General features: G+C 46.3%; 1 protein-coding gene across 1 annotated transcript in view; it reads right to left on the reverse strand.

The window, feature by feature from the left end:
* Positions 1-15,877, reverse strand: part of pclob (piccolo presynaptic cytomatrix protein b) — a gene marked incomplete at both ends in the record, with an annotated part of 71,565 nt that overhangs the window by 20,259 nt on the left and 35,429 nt on the right. The window contains 7 exons of the mRNA XM_080841764.1: positions 97-2,200; positions 2,372-4,089; positions 4,440-5,768; positions 7,458-8,093; positions 9,852-10,040; positions 10,497-12,066; positions 14,401-15,144. Coding sequence (XP_080697890.1) covers positions 97-2,200; positions 2,372-4,089; positions 4,440-5,768; positions 7,458-8,093; positions 9,852-10,040; positions 10,497-12,066; positions 14,401-15,144 — 8,290 coding nt within the window. The remainder of the gene's footprint in view (positions 1-96; positions 2,201-2,371; positions 4,090-4,439; positions 5,769-7,457; positions 8,094-9,851; positions 10,041-10,496; positions 12,067-14,400; positions 15,145-15,877) is intronic.

Genomic DNA, 15,877 nt, shown 5'->3' on the forward strand with positions numbered 1-15,877 from the left:
ATGCAATTAAAGCTGACAAACACAGATATGAACACACTTAAGTCCATGCATGAAACCCATATCCACAGGATTCGGAGACAGACTTAGTAAATTTACCTTCGCTGTCAGACATGGCACCCTGCAGGTCATCCATGATGAAGGCTATGTCACGGTCATACCCACGAGTCCTGGACTCCTCCCGCATATGCTGCTGGACCTCAGGCAGGGAGTGGCTTGAGCCAAACTGATCCCGGGAGTCAGCCGAAATGGGGGGGAGGGGGCCGGCTGATGCTCGAGCCATACCCATGGGCTGACCAACCGGACTCAATGGGCTCTCCTCCTCAGAGTTCTGGGCTGCGATAGGGATGCGTCCTCTGCTCTGGCTGATGGGAAGGCTTGTTGGTTTGGCTCTGGCTGAGCCAAATGATGTGTCCATGCCCTCACCTTCAGTCTTTAACCTAAGTGAGGAACTGGAAAGGTCTCTTTTTATGGAAAGGTCAAGTCCGTACATCGAGGAGGGCCGGGACGAAGGTCTAGAGCGAGTACCGCTAGGGTAGGTGCCATCATCTTGTAATGATGATCTCAACCCTGGGCTGAGGTTGAGAGACTGTCCCAAGTTTAAAGACTGCGCCAGGTTAGCGCCCAAAGTAGAGCCCAGATATTTCTGCTGCTCTGCTACGTTCTTCCTCAAGCCAAAGGTAATTTCGTCTTGCAGAAGCCGAGCCCTGGTGGCCAGCCCACCCACCGAGGACCCGGTTGATGCTAAAAAATGACTGTAGTCTGGTTGTAGATCCCTACTTTCCTGAATGGAGGGAAACTTTGTTATTTTAGGGTCCATAATTGCTGCCTTTTTCTGCTTTAATTGTTTCTGGTACAGGACAGAGGCAGGAAGTTGTTTAGCAGCTTGCTTCTCCAGGGTGAGTCTGCCGATGCTGTATTTCTCTGATTTTGGGAAGTGCCTGTAGCTGCTGTCACTGGGCAAGTAGTTTGGCAGACCAGTGAGGGGATCCAGACCCTCTGTTCCCCGTCGAAATTCCTGCTTAATCTGTTGCTTCAAAAGTTTCAATTCATATGGCTCCTCCATTGAGTCCTCCTCAGTCTTTCCATAGGAAAGCCTCCCAGAAGCCTGCAGAGGGCCCAGGAAGTCTGCCACTTCTGCTGTGCGCCGTACCTCTGCTGCACGGAGCAGCCGGTCAGCTTTAGCCATGTCTTTATCTGGGATGGTAAAGCTGGAACTAAGCCCAGAAGAGCCCTTTGTGAGCTCACCAATGTCGTCAATCAAAACATAGTTCCTGGCATTATGGTGGTCGATATCTGTGTAGAAGGACTCTGCTGAGATACTGGACATTGGGCTGCTTGCCATGCTGCCTCTCTCCTCCAAGGCCATCCTGAGGTCCAGGTTGCTGTACTTTCCTCCAAGCTGAGAAACACCATATGTGCTTTCAGTTGAAGAGTGTGGCTGGTTGTGAATCACTTCATAGTTGGTGGTGATCTTTGGATCGAGTTCCTGTCGGGGCTTTTGTTGCATCAACATCAACTGGGAGGCATGCTGATAGCCTGTCTGCTGGGACTGCTGAAGACTAGGCACTGATGAATATACAGACTGGGGGGACACAGCCTGATGGTACACAGATTGCTGCTGGTACAGCGTTTGCTGAGGGTAATGGCTGTCTGCTTGGGTCTGAGGAGAGTACTGATAGTATTCTCCATACTGAGACTCACTGTCAGATTGTGCTGGGATGAACTGGTTAAACTCGGACTGTGGAGCAGTCCGGGGTCTTTCAAGCCCACGTCCATTGCGCCTTGCCTCCCTGATATTACTGACCTCACTGTCTGACATGTAGTCTCTTTCCTCTGCCACACCTTGCAGATAAGCCCTCTCCCTCTTCTCTCTCTCTTTTAACAAGGCATCTTTCCTACGATTGATGCCCATCTCAAGGTATCTGAGTTTGGCATCAATCTCTTTCTCCTCCTCATCAAGTTCTGCCTGTTTCTTGCGGAGCTTAGAGGATTCCCTCTCAACCAGGTCGAGCTCCTTGTCAATGTCTTGAAGGATTTTGGCACGAGCCATAGTGGTATTCCTGCACATCCTTCTTCGAGTTGAGCCAGTGCTGTACCCAGATGGTCCAACAAGCGTATCTTCCTCTGGTGGCGGGTGCGGCAGGGTACGCTTTATTTTCTTCTGTGAACCATAAGGTGTACCGCTCTGTGAACCTTTGCTCTGCAACATAACCAAAACAGTACTGTTAATTACAATAATTTCTACTCAATGGAATATGATACTACCAATATGATCCTACTATACAGTATATGCACAGGCAAAACAGGACTATGAATTTGGTTTAAGTGTTTTAATTTTTTTAAATGTTCCAACAATGTTGGATTTACTCACCGAATAGCTATCAGAGTAATGGTAGGTGGATGTCATTCTGTCTTCGGTAGTTGGGCTTAGAGACTTCTCGGAAAAAGATCTTTGTGAAGGCTTCAGTGATCTGGGGCTGCCTGGGGAGAGCCTTGAATGATCAACAGTGAGCATCTTCTGTCCACCTTTTCCTGATTTGCTGTATTCTATGGATTTACTTGGAGACATAGGTGAGACAGGAGAATACAGAACTTTGGGGGACTTTGGAGAGGAGCCAGTTCCGTCTGCTTTGAGATAGGTGGTTATACCTATATCTACAGAACCAGGGTGCCTTGAGTCTCTCTGTGATGATGTTTCATCAGAGTCAGACTCAGCATCTCCTCTGAGCTGCCTTCCAGTCCCAGGGAAATCTACTTTGGTGTCAATGTGGGCTCGTACAGGTGAACGCCTAAGGCTTCCAGAATGGTCTGTCTGAACTGATATCTCTGCTACTGTCTGGATGGCAATGCTGGAGACCTTAGAAGACTTGCCCTTGTCAGAATCTACATATTTACTTGATCGAGACTTCCGCCTGCTTCTGACAGGAGTATCCCAGTCATCCTGGTCCTCATCATCAGTCTGGACACAACTGTCCACACTTCTTTTATTTCTTCTTCTCCTCCCAGGATATGGCTTCTCAGCCCCATCTTCATCATCTGTCTGCACAGCACTGTCAACAATCTTCTTGCCACTCACTGCAAGTGTTGAGTCTATTCTACCATCTTTACTGACTCTTGCTGATGCTGGAATGCCTTCAGTGGGAGCAGTACCCCACATGTGGCTTGTCTGTTGGTCATGGCCAGGTACTTTGGAGGGTGTGGAAGTGTCATCCTTTACTGGCCAATATTGGCCATCATCTGGGCCTACATAATGCTGGTCCAGGACATTTTGGACTGTACTGATTGGGGGAGACGTGCCTTCCAGTGTCTCTCGGCCATATGGGTATACTTTCTGTTCATCCAGTTGCTGCTGCAGCTGCACCTGAAGTTGTTGGATCTGATTGAGTTGCATTCGCTGCTGGGCAAAGGTCTCCTGTTGCAGGATCAAGTGGGCCTGACGCTCCTCTTCCTGCTGTAACAGCAGGTGATGCTTCATGTTCTGCAACTCCTCAATCTCCCTCTGGACAATCACCTGCTCTTGCTCCCGGAACCTCTGGATTTCTTGCCTCTCCCACTCCAGCTCTTCAGCAAGGCACAGCTGCTTCAACTTCTCCAATTCGAGGAACTCTCGCTGAGCATGATACTGTTGATTCTTGCCGTCATCATAACCAGGGAAGTTCGGGGAGAGCAAAGTGTCCAGTGAGGCAGCTATGGCTTCAAGGGTTGCTTCGGAATATATTTCAGGATATGGTGCCATACCAGGGAAGAGGTTGGCAAGGATTGAGGGCAAAAGTTCTTTTGAAATTCCAGTCTCTTGTGGAATGATCTGACCAGCATCTGTTACTGGTATGAACCCATAAGGGGTAGGGAGGTTTTGTAAGGTTGAGTATGGCTCTAAAGCGCTATTTGGGTGTATTTCGACCAAATCAGTGTATGTTGTACTAAATAATGACCCTGGCTGAGTGGTTATTGCATATGTGGATGGTAAAGGTTCTGCTACAGATGAATAAACAAATCCATTTGTTGACCTTAGCACACTCTGGGTGAAATGTGCAGTGGTAATTGTGGTAATTGCTCTGGTGCCTTTGCCTGAGTAGTCCAAAGCCTCATCTGTTGTAGAATGAAAAAATATATATGATCTTAACCTCATTCTTGATTAGTCATTACATTTGAAATAAAAAAGTTGGGCATGCAATATATCTCGAGAGAAAAAAGGAAAAATAGGAGAAAAGGAAAGCATGCAATTTTTTTCATGCTTGTTCGTTTAGCATGAAGCAAAGCCAAAACATTGTGGGAAAACACGCAGGCACATGCAAGCATCTGTGTGAAAAAGAAAAGAAGACAACAATTAAGCAAAACCAAAGAGAAATCAATTTTCACATTTAATGTAAAAAGGAAAAAAGAGTAACAAAAAAGGAAGCAAATGCATAATGTGGTATAACATGGAAAGATTATCTTACCTGTAGACATTTTTGCTGAAGTCAAATCTATGGCACCATCTGAAGCTCCATTCTGGTAACCTAATCCATTTTTACCTTCTTGGTAGAACTGTCCGGCCTCAGAGAAATTGCTATCGGACACTGAGCTTTTCATGTAACTGAGGTCTGTGATGCCAAGGGTTGTAGCATTGCCATATTGATAATGATCATCTCTGTAGCCAAACCGATTGTCAGGCAGTGAGGTGTTAGGCTGCTGTGTTCTGCAACTCCCTGTGAATGGAAGTTTGTAGATGACATCACAGCACACAGCACTCCGCCCAGCAGTGAGATCCACAGGTGTCCCATCCTCCACTATTGTGGTCACGACACCTGAGGAGGTGGTCAGAGCCACCATAACTGGCCTTGATGTAGAAAGATCTACAGCTGTTGCGTATGCTTCCGTTTGAGCTGGAATAAGGGGTGGAACTCCAGCAGTGTCACTCATTATGCTTCCCGGTGCAATTGTCACAGGTGTTGTTGCACTCGCCATACTCTCTACAGCCCCATAAGATAGATTAACAGGAATTTCCGTGCTTGTTGTGGGTGTAGCCTGGGAATGTACTGGTCTGTAAACTATCTGTGCAAGAGGCTTGTATGGCATGTATGCTGTGAGCGGAATAGGCATAGAGGTTGCATTTCCCAAATCCAATGGTTTATCAGCAGCGTTGTTATATGAAGAAATGGTGGCAGAGCAAGTGACAATTGTAATGCTATCCGTCACAACAGAGAGTGTTGTGGCTGGTGTAATCACTGCACTGAGATTGACCACCTCTGGCTGAACAGCTGTTGACTGCCGCCCACTAGAATCACTTGAGAAAGACTGCCGGCTGGAGTCAGGAGCTGTCAAGTCCATGCCTTTGTCAGTCATGGTGACACTGACTTTTGAAGTGCAAAGATCAATGACTTCTCCTGGGTAGTGAATTCGTCCATTCTGTTTTGGCTTTGATTGGACTTTGATTGGGGCCGTCTCTGGCTCCATGGCAACAGAAACACTGGGTGATACTGGGGCAGGTTCCTCAGACATTATTTCTTGTACAACTGAAACCGTAGTAGTCCTCTGTACTTCAGTTGTAACAACTTGGGTCACCACCTTGGGCATTGTTTCAGGCTGCTGTTCTGTAGTTGAAATTGCAGAGTACATTTGACTGACACTTGAAACAACTGATTCCGGCCCTATTATTTCCTCACTTGCTATTGACTTAGTAACTTGCGTAAATGTAACTGGAGGCGGTGGCATCGTTGGAACTTGTTGATTTTCTGGACCTCGAATTTCCTGGCTTTCCACTGACTGTGTGAATTGAGTATATGTAACTGGTGCCACAGGCACAGTAGGAGGTTCTGGCATGAATCTTTCCTGACCTCCTGCTGGTGGTGCAAATTGAGGGGCAGCAGCAGGAGGAACATATGTGGGTGGCTGTTGATGTTGTATTCCTTCAACAAATTGACTCTCTCCCAAGGTTGCATATTGAGTGAATGGAACTTGGGCTGGGTAAGAAATTGGTTGCTCTTGTTGTGATAGGAGAAGACCTGCGTCTGTGTACAGAGGTCCCTGTTGCATTGGTGGAATTGCTTCTTGTTGTGATACAAACAAGGGTGATGCAAACAACATAGGTTGTTGGTGGTGCTGCAATACAGGTTGAGCATCCACATATGCGATCATTTGTTCTTGAGATAAAGGTGGAGCAGCCACAGGTACAATTGGTTGTTGTTGTTGTACCATTGGGTGAGCAGTGACATGTCCCATTAGCTCTTGTTGTAATATGGGCTGAGTAGGCACAGGTGTCATTGACTGTTGCTGCATCATGGGCTGAGCAACCACAGTTGCCACTGGCTGTTGTTGAGACATCAGTTGAGCTGTGATAGTTTCTACTGGTTGTGGTGACACAGATTGAAGAGCTGACACTGGTTGTGGATGTGATATGGGCTCAACAGCCACAGAGATTATGTGTTGTTTTACTACAGGCTGAACAGCCACAGGTACAACTGGTTGTGGTGATACATGCTGAACAGCCACAGGTAGAACTGGTTGGGGTGATATAGGCTGAATAGCAGCAGGTGGAACTGATTGGGGTGATACAGGCTGAGTAGCCACATATAGAACTGGTTGTGGTAATATAGGTTGAGCAGCCACATGAAGAACTGGTTGTGGTGATATAGGTTGAACAGCTATAGGTACAACTGGTTGTGGTGAGATGGACTGAACGGCAACAGGCGGAGCTGGTTGTGGTGATATAGTCTGAGCAACCACAGGTGAAACAGATTGTGGTGATATAGTCTGAGCAACCACAGGTGAAACGGGTTGTGGTGATACCGGCTGAACACCCACAGGTATTGCTTGTTGAGCGTCAAGTGAAGCAACCAGAGGATGACTTGGCTGTTGGTGGAATGTAGCTTGAGCAAGCACAGTAGCCATTGGCTGTTCCTGCAATATGGCCTGGGCAGCTATACATGCAATTGGTTGTTGCTGCAGTATTGTAGCAGAAGCATGTTCAGCTGGTTGTGTTTGAGGTTGGGCATCCACAGGTACCATTGGTACTGGAAGTGGTATTATGGGCTCAAATGCCACAGAGGGCATTGGTAGTGGCTGTGTTATAGGCTGGATAGCCATATTTGCCAAAGGTGGAGCAGTTTGCACAGGTTGAGGCTGTATTGTAGATGGAGCTGCCACCACTTGCTCCATTTCTATTGATACTGGTTGAGCAGACACATATACCCATGTTTGGTCTTCTTGTGATGTTGGTATTCCTGCAAAAGCTGAGACTGGTTCCATTTGCACTGACACTGGTGAAGACGGCACTGACACAACTGTCTGTTCTGGTCTTGATGGTGGAGGTGGAGGTGGAGGTGGAGGTGGAAGTGGAGGTGGAGCTGATACAACCATTACCTCATGTCTTGGTACTTGTACATCAACCTGTTTTATTTGGGCGACTGGTGTAGGAGGGGAATAGACATGCTGCGGTTTTGGCAGTGGTGCTGCAGATATTGAACCTGCTGGCAGACTTGAGGATGGAAAGGATCCACGCCGCATTGGCGCCTGTGTGGTTATTCCTTCAACAGGTGATCCTGGCTCTGACGGCAAAGTTATCACCACATAAGTCTCCAGGCATTTTGCAAACCTGGGTGACATAGGAGACCTCGGAGACGTTGCACTGAGCTTAGACTGTACAGGGGTTGTCAGACTAAATGACAGTGCTTTAGGTGGTTCTCTGGTTCTCGGTAATGTGGCATATTTAGGTTGATCAGGCAGGACCTTTTGAGCAGGAACAGGTTGAGGAGACAATGGAGGGCGGACAATTTCACCTGGCCTATGAGTGAATATTAACCCTGCTGGAATGCAGGTTGGCTTAGGAGGAACTGGAGGTGGCAAGATGGGTTTAGGATCTGGAATGACTGTTTGTTTCACTACAGGAGCTTCTACTGGAGAATCCACAATGACAGGAGCAGGAGGCTGTGTTTTTACCTCAGTTGGGCCAAGAGCAGGTGGCGCCTTGATCTCTGATGCTGCTGGGATGGGCTGGGTGGAAGGAGGCAGTGGTGGCTCTGAAACCACCATTTGTTTGGGGACTTCTGGTGGGGCAGATGTTGGTGGAGTGGTCGGCACAGCAGTAGGGATTAAAGCTTGAGCAGATGGCATAGCTGGGGGTGGTGGAATGCAAGTGGTAGGTATCTGAGCACTGACTTCCTCACCAGGGGCAGCAGCTGCTAATGCAATTGAATTTGCCACAATCTCTTGTGCTGACTGATTGATCACTGAAATGTTTTCAAATGAAGCACCACGGGGAACGATAATGACCACATGACCTTGTCTTGTCTGGACAGTGGGTAAAAGCTGTGGAGAAGATAGTGTGGGCGAAATTGCAATTGTTCTAATCTCTTGTTGTGGTTGCATACCTTCAATTCCTGGCTGTATGTCCACTACCACAGACTGCACTGGGTGTGTTCCAAAGGCTACAGTTGTAGTTATAGTTGAAGACACAATTGGGCCAGCCGTTGGGGGTACAGCTGGTCCTACTATTGGAGCTGTGGCCACTGTGGAGGTCTGCGGCTGTGCGACAGTAGTAGGTATAGAAGGTGGAGGTGGCGGCTTTTGAGCTACTGGGATGGCTGCATTTAATTCTTCTGCAGATGGACTATGAGTTGGCATCTGGATTGAGACTGAGACAGGTGGTTGAGTCGTAGGCACACAGGGAGGGACAGCAGTTGTTGCTACGGCTGCAGACGGAGCAGTGACTGGTGCCGGCACTACTGCTGTAGCAGAGGCTGATGCAGGTGCTGATGTAAGGGGAGCTCCAACTAAAGCAGCAGCAGACACTGACACTGGAATTTGCTCCTTGGCTGGGACAACAACTGGAGGTGAAGTTAATGATGAGTCAATTGCAGTGGAAGGGGCTGGTGTTGAAACTGCATCTTGAGATGAGGAATAAACCAAATCTGGCATCTGCACAACTACCGGGGTCTGTTTGGGCAAAGGAGGTTTTACTGCTCTGTGGACTGGCATAGGAACTGATGATGGAACAGCTGCCTGGATTGGAGCTGTATATTGAACTTTAGCAGCTATTTGGGCTGGTCCTGGCTGAGGTACTGGAGCAGAATGTGGGTGAGGAAGAGGCTTTTGACTTGGATCTGTGGTTGGTGACACAAGATCTGTCATGTGGACAATGACTGGGACTGAAGCTTGAACTGATGGTGCTGGTTTGTGAGCAGGAGCTGTGACCTGGGGTGCAGCAGAAGTTACCAGGGAAGGACTAGGTGGCATAACAGCAGCTTGACTTTGAGATGGGCGTGTCTGATCTGGCACTGTTGCTGTACTTGGAGGTGCTTGGGCTAGAGGTAACTGCACAGCTGGCTTGGGTTTTACAACTGGTTTGGATATAGAAGGTGGTTTTAAAACTGGAGCTGGAGCAGATACTATATCTGGGATGGAGACTATGACTGGCTTGGGAGGTGGGACAGGAGGTACTTTTGAAACGTTGGATGGAGTTGGGGCAGTGGAAGGAACTGGAACTTTGACAGGAGCAGGAGTGGGAGTCTCTGTCTGGGTTACAACAGGAGATGGGACTGCAGCTGCAGCAGAAACCTGTGGTGGAACTGTTGATCGAGTTGGAGTTGCAACTTTCTCCTTAGGTGATGGCTGTTTTTGGTCTAACAAGCAAGGTTCAGAGACAAGGTCTGGGATTGGAATTATCACTGGAGCCTGAGTTTCAACAACTGCCGGAGTAGCAGGAGCTGAAACTGGACTCTGATCAGATTGTGGTGAGAATGAGGCTGCAGTGGTCATTGATAAACTTGAATCTGGAGATGAGGAAGAGGGTGATACCTCTGGTGACAGAGCTGTGTCTTGTACTGGGATGACTGAAGGTGGTTCTGATCTAGGCTTAGATTGAGGAACCTCACAAATAACCGAGGTAGGCTCTGCATCTGCTGATGCCATGGCCAGAGTTGGCTCAGCCACTGCTGCTGGCTTCTCAATTTCAATTTCAGCTTCAGAACTATCTGCACTGGCAGCAAACTGAGGCTCTTGGCTACTACTGTCACCTTCCTCAGGTTCCTCCTCGCCAGAGGAGCACTGAATGATGTTTAGATCTGGAATTGGAAAGAGAGATCTTCTGACTGAAGTGGAATCTGCTGGTAGTACTTCTTCATTAGTGTCTTCCTCTTCTCCACTTGAGGGTATGAGTATTACCTCAGGTGAATCATAGGACAGTGAATCAGTTACAGGAGACACTGGACTTGTCTGTGAAGGACTTGTTCCAGGTGTCAGTGCGTCTTGCTGTGCCTCTAAGTGAAGCTTTTCATCACTACCTGCAACTGTCACATAACAGGTATCAGTTGCTGTGGGTGGAGTTATTTGTGGCTGAGACAGCTGTTCATCTGGTGTTAACTTCCCATTTTTCAACATTTCCTCATACACTTCCTCAGGGGTTCTTAGTATTTGCATAGACTCTTGTACTGCTAGTCTGCTTGCATCTGACTCCTGATCAGCATGTGATGGCCCTTCAACTAATGACTCATAAGCATAGTCTTCAATTGACATCCCACCATACAGAGGCTCAACGACAGGTCGTGTGGTATCAGTTTCTGACTTGATCGCTTTGGACTTCTGCATCATTTCCTCATATGCTTCATCTGCGCTCTTCAGAGGTTTCTCCAGCTGTGTCTCTTCAGATGGAATATAGGGAGAGATAGATGGCAGTGAGGGCTCTTTTTCCATTACTTGAGATGTCTCCTCAGGAGTAACACCGTCAGCTTCAGATTCAATGCTTGGTGAGAGATCTGATCCAGATGTCTTGAGCAATTCCTCTTTACCCTTTTTAGCTCTCCTGGAGACCCTCTTGCTCTGCTGCTGATCAACCTCAGCCTGTTTGTTCTGATCTCTGTCTCGGTCTCCCTCATCAACCATCTCCTCTTCAGACGAGTCCTCAATGGTAGGAAGACCCTGACCATGCTGTCGATGCTTGGCCTTTTTGTGCTTGCCCTCTCCACTTTTCCGTCTATGCCTTGGACTGCTGTCACTGTCTTCATCAAGAGAGGACACAGATGTTGGTGATGTTGTCCCTGTGGTAAAGCTAGAAACATGGAGACTGGAGGACCCATCACCTTTAGACCGATCATCGATTGATTCAACCAGACTCTCCATTGATGCATCAGCTTCTATAGTGCTTTGGCGGCGAGGAGCCCTGTGCTCCATATCCATATCCTCTCTGCTGACTGTTTGAGAGAGAGGTACTATATGGATTTGGTCAGAATCAAGATCTTCTGATGACAGGCTCAAATCTGGGCAGACATCAAGCTCAACACTGAGTTTTTTCAGGACACGTTTTGGCTTCTCAGAGGCAGCCTCGGGAGTGTCCATAAGGACTTGTTTCTTAGCATTGCTGTCTTCTTCAGACGGCGACGAATCGACATCTGCACCCATTTCCATGAGCTGCCCATGAATAATGAGGCTCTGATCTAGACTGACATCAGGGTCAACACTGAGTTTTTTCAGGACACGTTTTGGCTTCTCTGAGGCAACCTCTGCAGGGTCCATAGAGACTTGTTTCTTAGCATTGCTGTCTTCTTCAGATGGTGACAAATCAACATCTGCCCCCATTTCCATGAGCTGCCCATGAATAATTAGGCTCTGGTCTAGGCTGACATCAGGGTCAACACTGAGTTTTTTCAGGACACGTTTTGGTTTTTCTGAGGCAGCCTCCACAGTGTCCATAGAGACTTGTTTCTTAAGATTGCTGTCTTCTTCAGATGGTGACAAATCAACATCTGCCCCCATTTCCATGAGCTGCCTACGAATAGATTCCTCATCATCCATTGACTCTGGACTTTCTGCTTTGTAGTCTTCAATGCTTGAGGATACATAACTGACTTTCCTCCTCTGCAACAGGGGTGAGGGTTCACTCTCACTACTATCCTGTTGCTCTGCAGGACTATAGGACTCTGGTGAGATTTGCATCATATCCTGACCCCTCAGGTCCTGCTCTTTTATATCAGATTTGGGGACCTCTGTGGTAGGACTGCTCTCCACTACTATCTTAACTTCATCCTTCATGATGTTATCTTGGGTCACTGGCGGTTGACTCTGAGATTCATCTTTAAGTCCGTGTGGCTGCACCTATTTGCAAAAGAAAGAAAATGACGCTGGGTTATGATGTCGCAAATAAAGGCAGTGTATACATAACTGATAAGAACAATAAAAACAAAAACAACACTGACAGGAACCAGACAAGGAATGATGACAAACACAATGAACCCTCTCACTCAAACCATGTTTGTGATGAAGGGTTACAGAAGGGGGGTCATGTAGAATAGTTCCAAGTGACTTGGATTTAAAAAACCTTTCCTTGTGTGAAACCAAGAAAAGCAACTGCAGATGAATTATAAAACAGTTCGTTGAATATGCCTCATCGTAATATTTGAGCATATTAAGTCTCTTCTCACATGAATTCCTAACTACATCATCAATGCATTCAAGAACTGTTGCCATGCTACAGTGTATAAAGTTTACCTTTAAAACAGACTCCTCTGTGGATGGTCCCACAGAACCTGCATGTTCTCGTGTGTCAGATAGTTCCTCTATTGAGACCTCTACAGATACATATTCGCTTGAAGGTATTTTTGTCCAGTCTTTTTTTTCCTCTTGAGTGTTAGACACTTCCTCAAGGAGAACCTCTGTGGACATAGACTTTTGTGTACATATTTCCACAGGATGTGTCATATTCTCTTTCATGTCTGATGTTCTTTCTTCTAAGATTTGTACAGACACAGAGTCCTCTACAGGTATTTCCACAACCTCTTTATTTCCTTTCTGTTCATTTGATATTGTGTTGTGACACATGAGTTCAGCTGTTTTGTCCATTGTGGCAGGTGTTCCCTCTACTAGGACCTCTGTGCACACAATGTCATCTGTGGATACTCCCACAGATGTCACACTGTTCTCTGATGTATGTGGTGGTCGCTCTACCGTGACCTCCGAAGTCCCCTCTGCATTTTCCTTTTGTGTTTCAAGCAGTACATGAGCTGTTGTAGAGTCTCCTGTACAAGCTTCCTCAGGTCTGAATTTTTCATCCACTTTGTTTGAAAAAGTATCTACATTATTCTCATTTGAGAAAGATTCGACAGTGGGTTCAGCCACAGACTGAACATTTTCCTCTTGTTTGTGACACTGATCATCTACTATGCTGTGTGTAAATGCATAGTCTTTTGTATATATCACATGCTCTGTAATATTTTCATTCATTTCAGATAATTTGTCTACTGAGGTATCACCCATAACTTCAGCTGTTTCAACTATAATGTCTTTTCTGTGTGGCTCCTGGATCAGGACCTCTGAAAGTAGCTCTGAATTGTCAGCATGTATTTCAGACTCCACTGGAATCTCAGAGGCTTGTTCTTTGTTTTCAATATCCACATCCTCTTTCTGTACTAGACCTTCTGTCTTAGAGTCAGTACATTCAGCATACATTTCAAACTCGTTTGCATAAGCCTCTGTAACCATTTCTGACTTTTCTGTGTACAATTCTGGATCTATGACTTGGGCCTCAGAAAGCAGTTCAGTCTTTTCTCCTACGGGAATATCTGAGACCTGTTCGGCATCACCAATGCATACTTCTGCCTGCTCAACTGGGACCTCTAAGCCCACAAAATCTATTTCAGTATTCTCAACATGAATTTCATACTTCTGCTCTGAGTGTTCTAACTTTATTTCTTTTCCTTCAACATTTAGCTCAGATTCCTGAACAAAGACCTTAGAAATGTGCTCTGCATTTCCATTGCATACCTGTGACTCTTCCTCTGAGATGGTATTTTCCTCATTTCCTTCAAATATTTTAGCTTCCTGGTCAAGGTCAATAGATATGTGTTTGGCAGTGTCAGTATATTTTTCAAACTCTTCTACATAGACTTCAGAGACTGGTTCTGCATTTCCATCATATAATTCGCACTCCTCCCTAATTATCACTGAAACTTCTTCTATGACATGTGACGCATCGTGCATTTCTGGTTCATCTAATAACACTTCAGATATCTGATCAAAATCATTTTCGTGTGATTCACACTCATGCTCTGACAGGACAGCCGAGACCATTTCTGAGTGTCTGTCAATTGTTTCATAGGTCTCTCTCTCTAATCCCTCAGGAGCCAGTTCTACATTTTCATTTTGTACTGCAGACTCTTCAAATGGAATAGCAACAAACAGGCCAGAGCTTTCATCACATATCTGTGACCCTTCTATTCCTGATGTGATTTCAGCCATTTCAAGCTCTGATTCAGTTAGTTCCTCACTCTGGACATCAGAGACTTGTTCAATATCATTATATAATTCAGACGTTTCCCATGCATCAGAGACAAGATCAGCATTTTCAACTTCTGTTCGAGTCCGCTCTTCTAGTGACAGCTCTGAAGACATTGACTCTGTAGAGGTGTCCACTGATTCTGAGCTTTTGCCCACTGTCTCAAGCAGTTCATCATCTACACCCTCAGTGATTACTGAGTCTCCTGTAGGTCTATCTACAGGCTCCATGATTTCCCCCTTTGTGTCAGGAGGTTCCTCTGTGAGGACCTCCTTGTCTCTGTCATCCTCTCTGACAACGACATCAACAACATCAAGGACACGGACGGAACAGACATCAACATCAACATCAAGGACACCAAAGTCACCAGACATAGCATGCGCTACCTGTTCAACCTGCGGGACTGCCACTGCTTGCTTAAGCTCAGCAGTGGGAATGTTAGTTTGAGCTGGCTCAGCAAGAAACGTCTCTGGTTCCACTGCCTTGGCAGGTGTCACTGCCTTCTCTGTCTCCGTCTTCTGTGGTGCCACAGCCTCAACCTGCTCTTTGGGTGCCACTGCAGCACCTCTAAGGAGAGCAGCTGAGGCGGGTGGCACACCCGGTGCTTTGGTAGAGACAGTGGCTGCTGCAGGAGGGGCAACAGTGCCAGGTGCATCCTTGGACACTGTTGCAGGTGCAGCGGGAGAAGGTGAAGCAGGAAGTGCTTCCTGTTTAGGAGGTGCAGGTTTGGAAGCAACTGGAGTTGCGATGGGCCCTGCAGGCTCTTTGGGCTCAGTGGGCTGCACTTTGGGAGGAACTGTAGGCTGCTGCTTTTCTGCTTTCGTTGGCAATGGCTTTTCCATGTCTCCCAGCTGTCCAGATAGAGCCCTCTGGGTCTGGCAGTTCAAACAGAGCCATTCATTCTGTGGACACAAAAATAAACATGCTATGGTGAGATTTTCAGTAACTATTAGTCTTTTCCAAAACCAAATATGAGACACATCAAGCTAACAAACATATCTGAAGCCTAATGTTCGAAGACAATAGCAAGACAACTAATTTAGTCAGCTGCCTTTTAAAAGTATTTTTAAATTAACTTTTTTCTCAATTTAGAGGATATCTGTGGTATTATGTAAACATAATTATGACAACAAAAATCCTCATTAATCGCTGGATTACTCCATGGATGAACTCAATCCCCTTGTTTTCTTATCCTCCACATCGGCTAACATCATGCTTTTTACAAACCAAGAAGACAAGCCAAGAAGATATGCTAAAGATTTGTATACAGTTTATGTGTGTGCCAGATGGGTACACATGATTCAGCCAGTGCTCAGAAGTACTAGTATTGCCCTACATTTCCATTTGATTTGGTTGTGGAACATTCATAGAAACAGAATGTGTATCTCCCTGTTACTCATTTCGTGTTAAACCTCTGCTGATTTGTAATTAATCACTTGCTGACACAGGGAGAGTGAAACGTGGTATTATGTACAATGAGACAGGATGACTAGATCTGATGATATGGGACTATACACTCCATGCAATGCATTTACAGAAAGTGTGTCTGCTTGTATGTAAAGAGGGTAAAGGTTAGAGAGAGCGAGAGAAAGAGAGAGAGCATGAGAGTGTGTGTGTGTATGCCTGAAATAATTG

Source organism: Sprattus sprattus, assembly GCF_963457725.1.
Source record: "Sprattus sprattus genome assembly, chromosome: 7".
Classification (NCBI taxonomy): domain Eukaryota; kingdom Metazoa; phylum Chordata; class Actinopteri; order Clupeiformes; family Clupeidae; genus Sprattus; species Sprattus sprattus.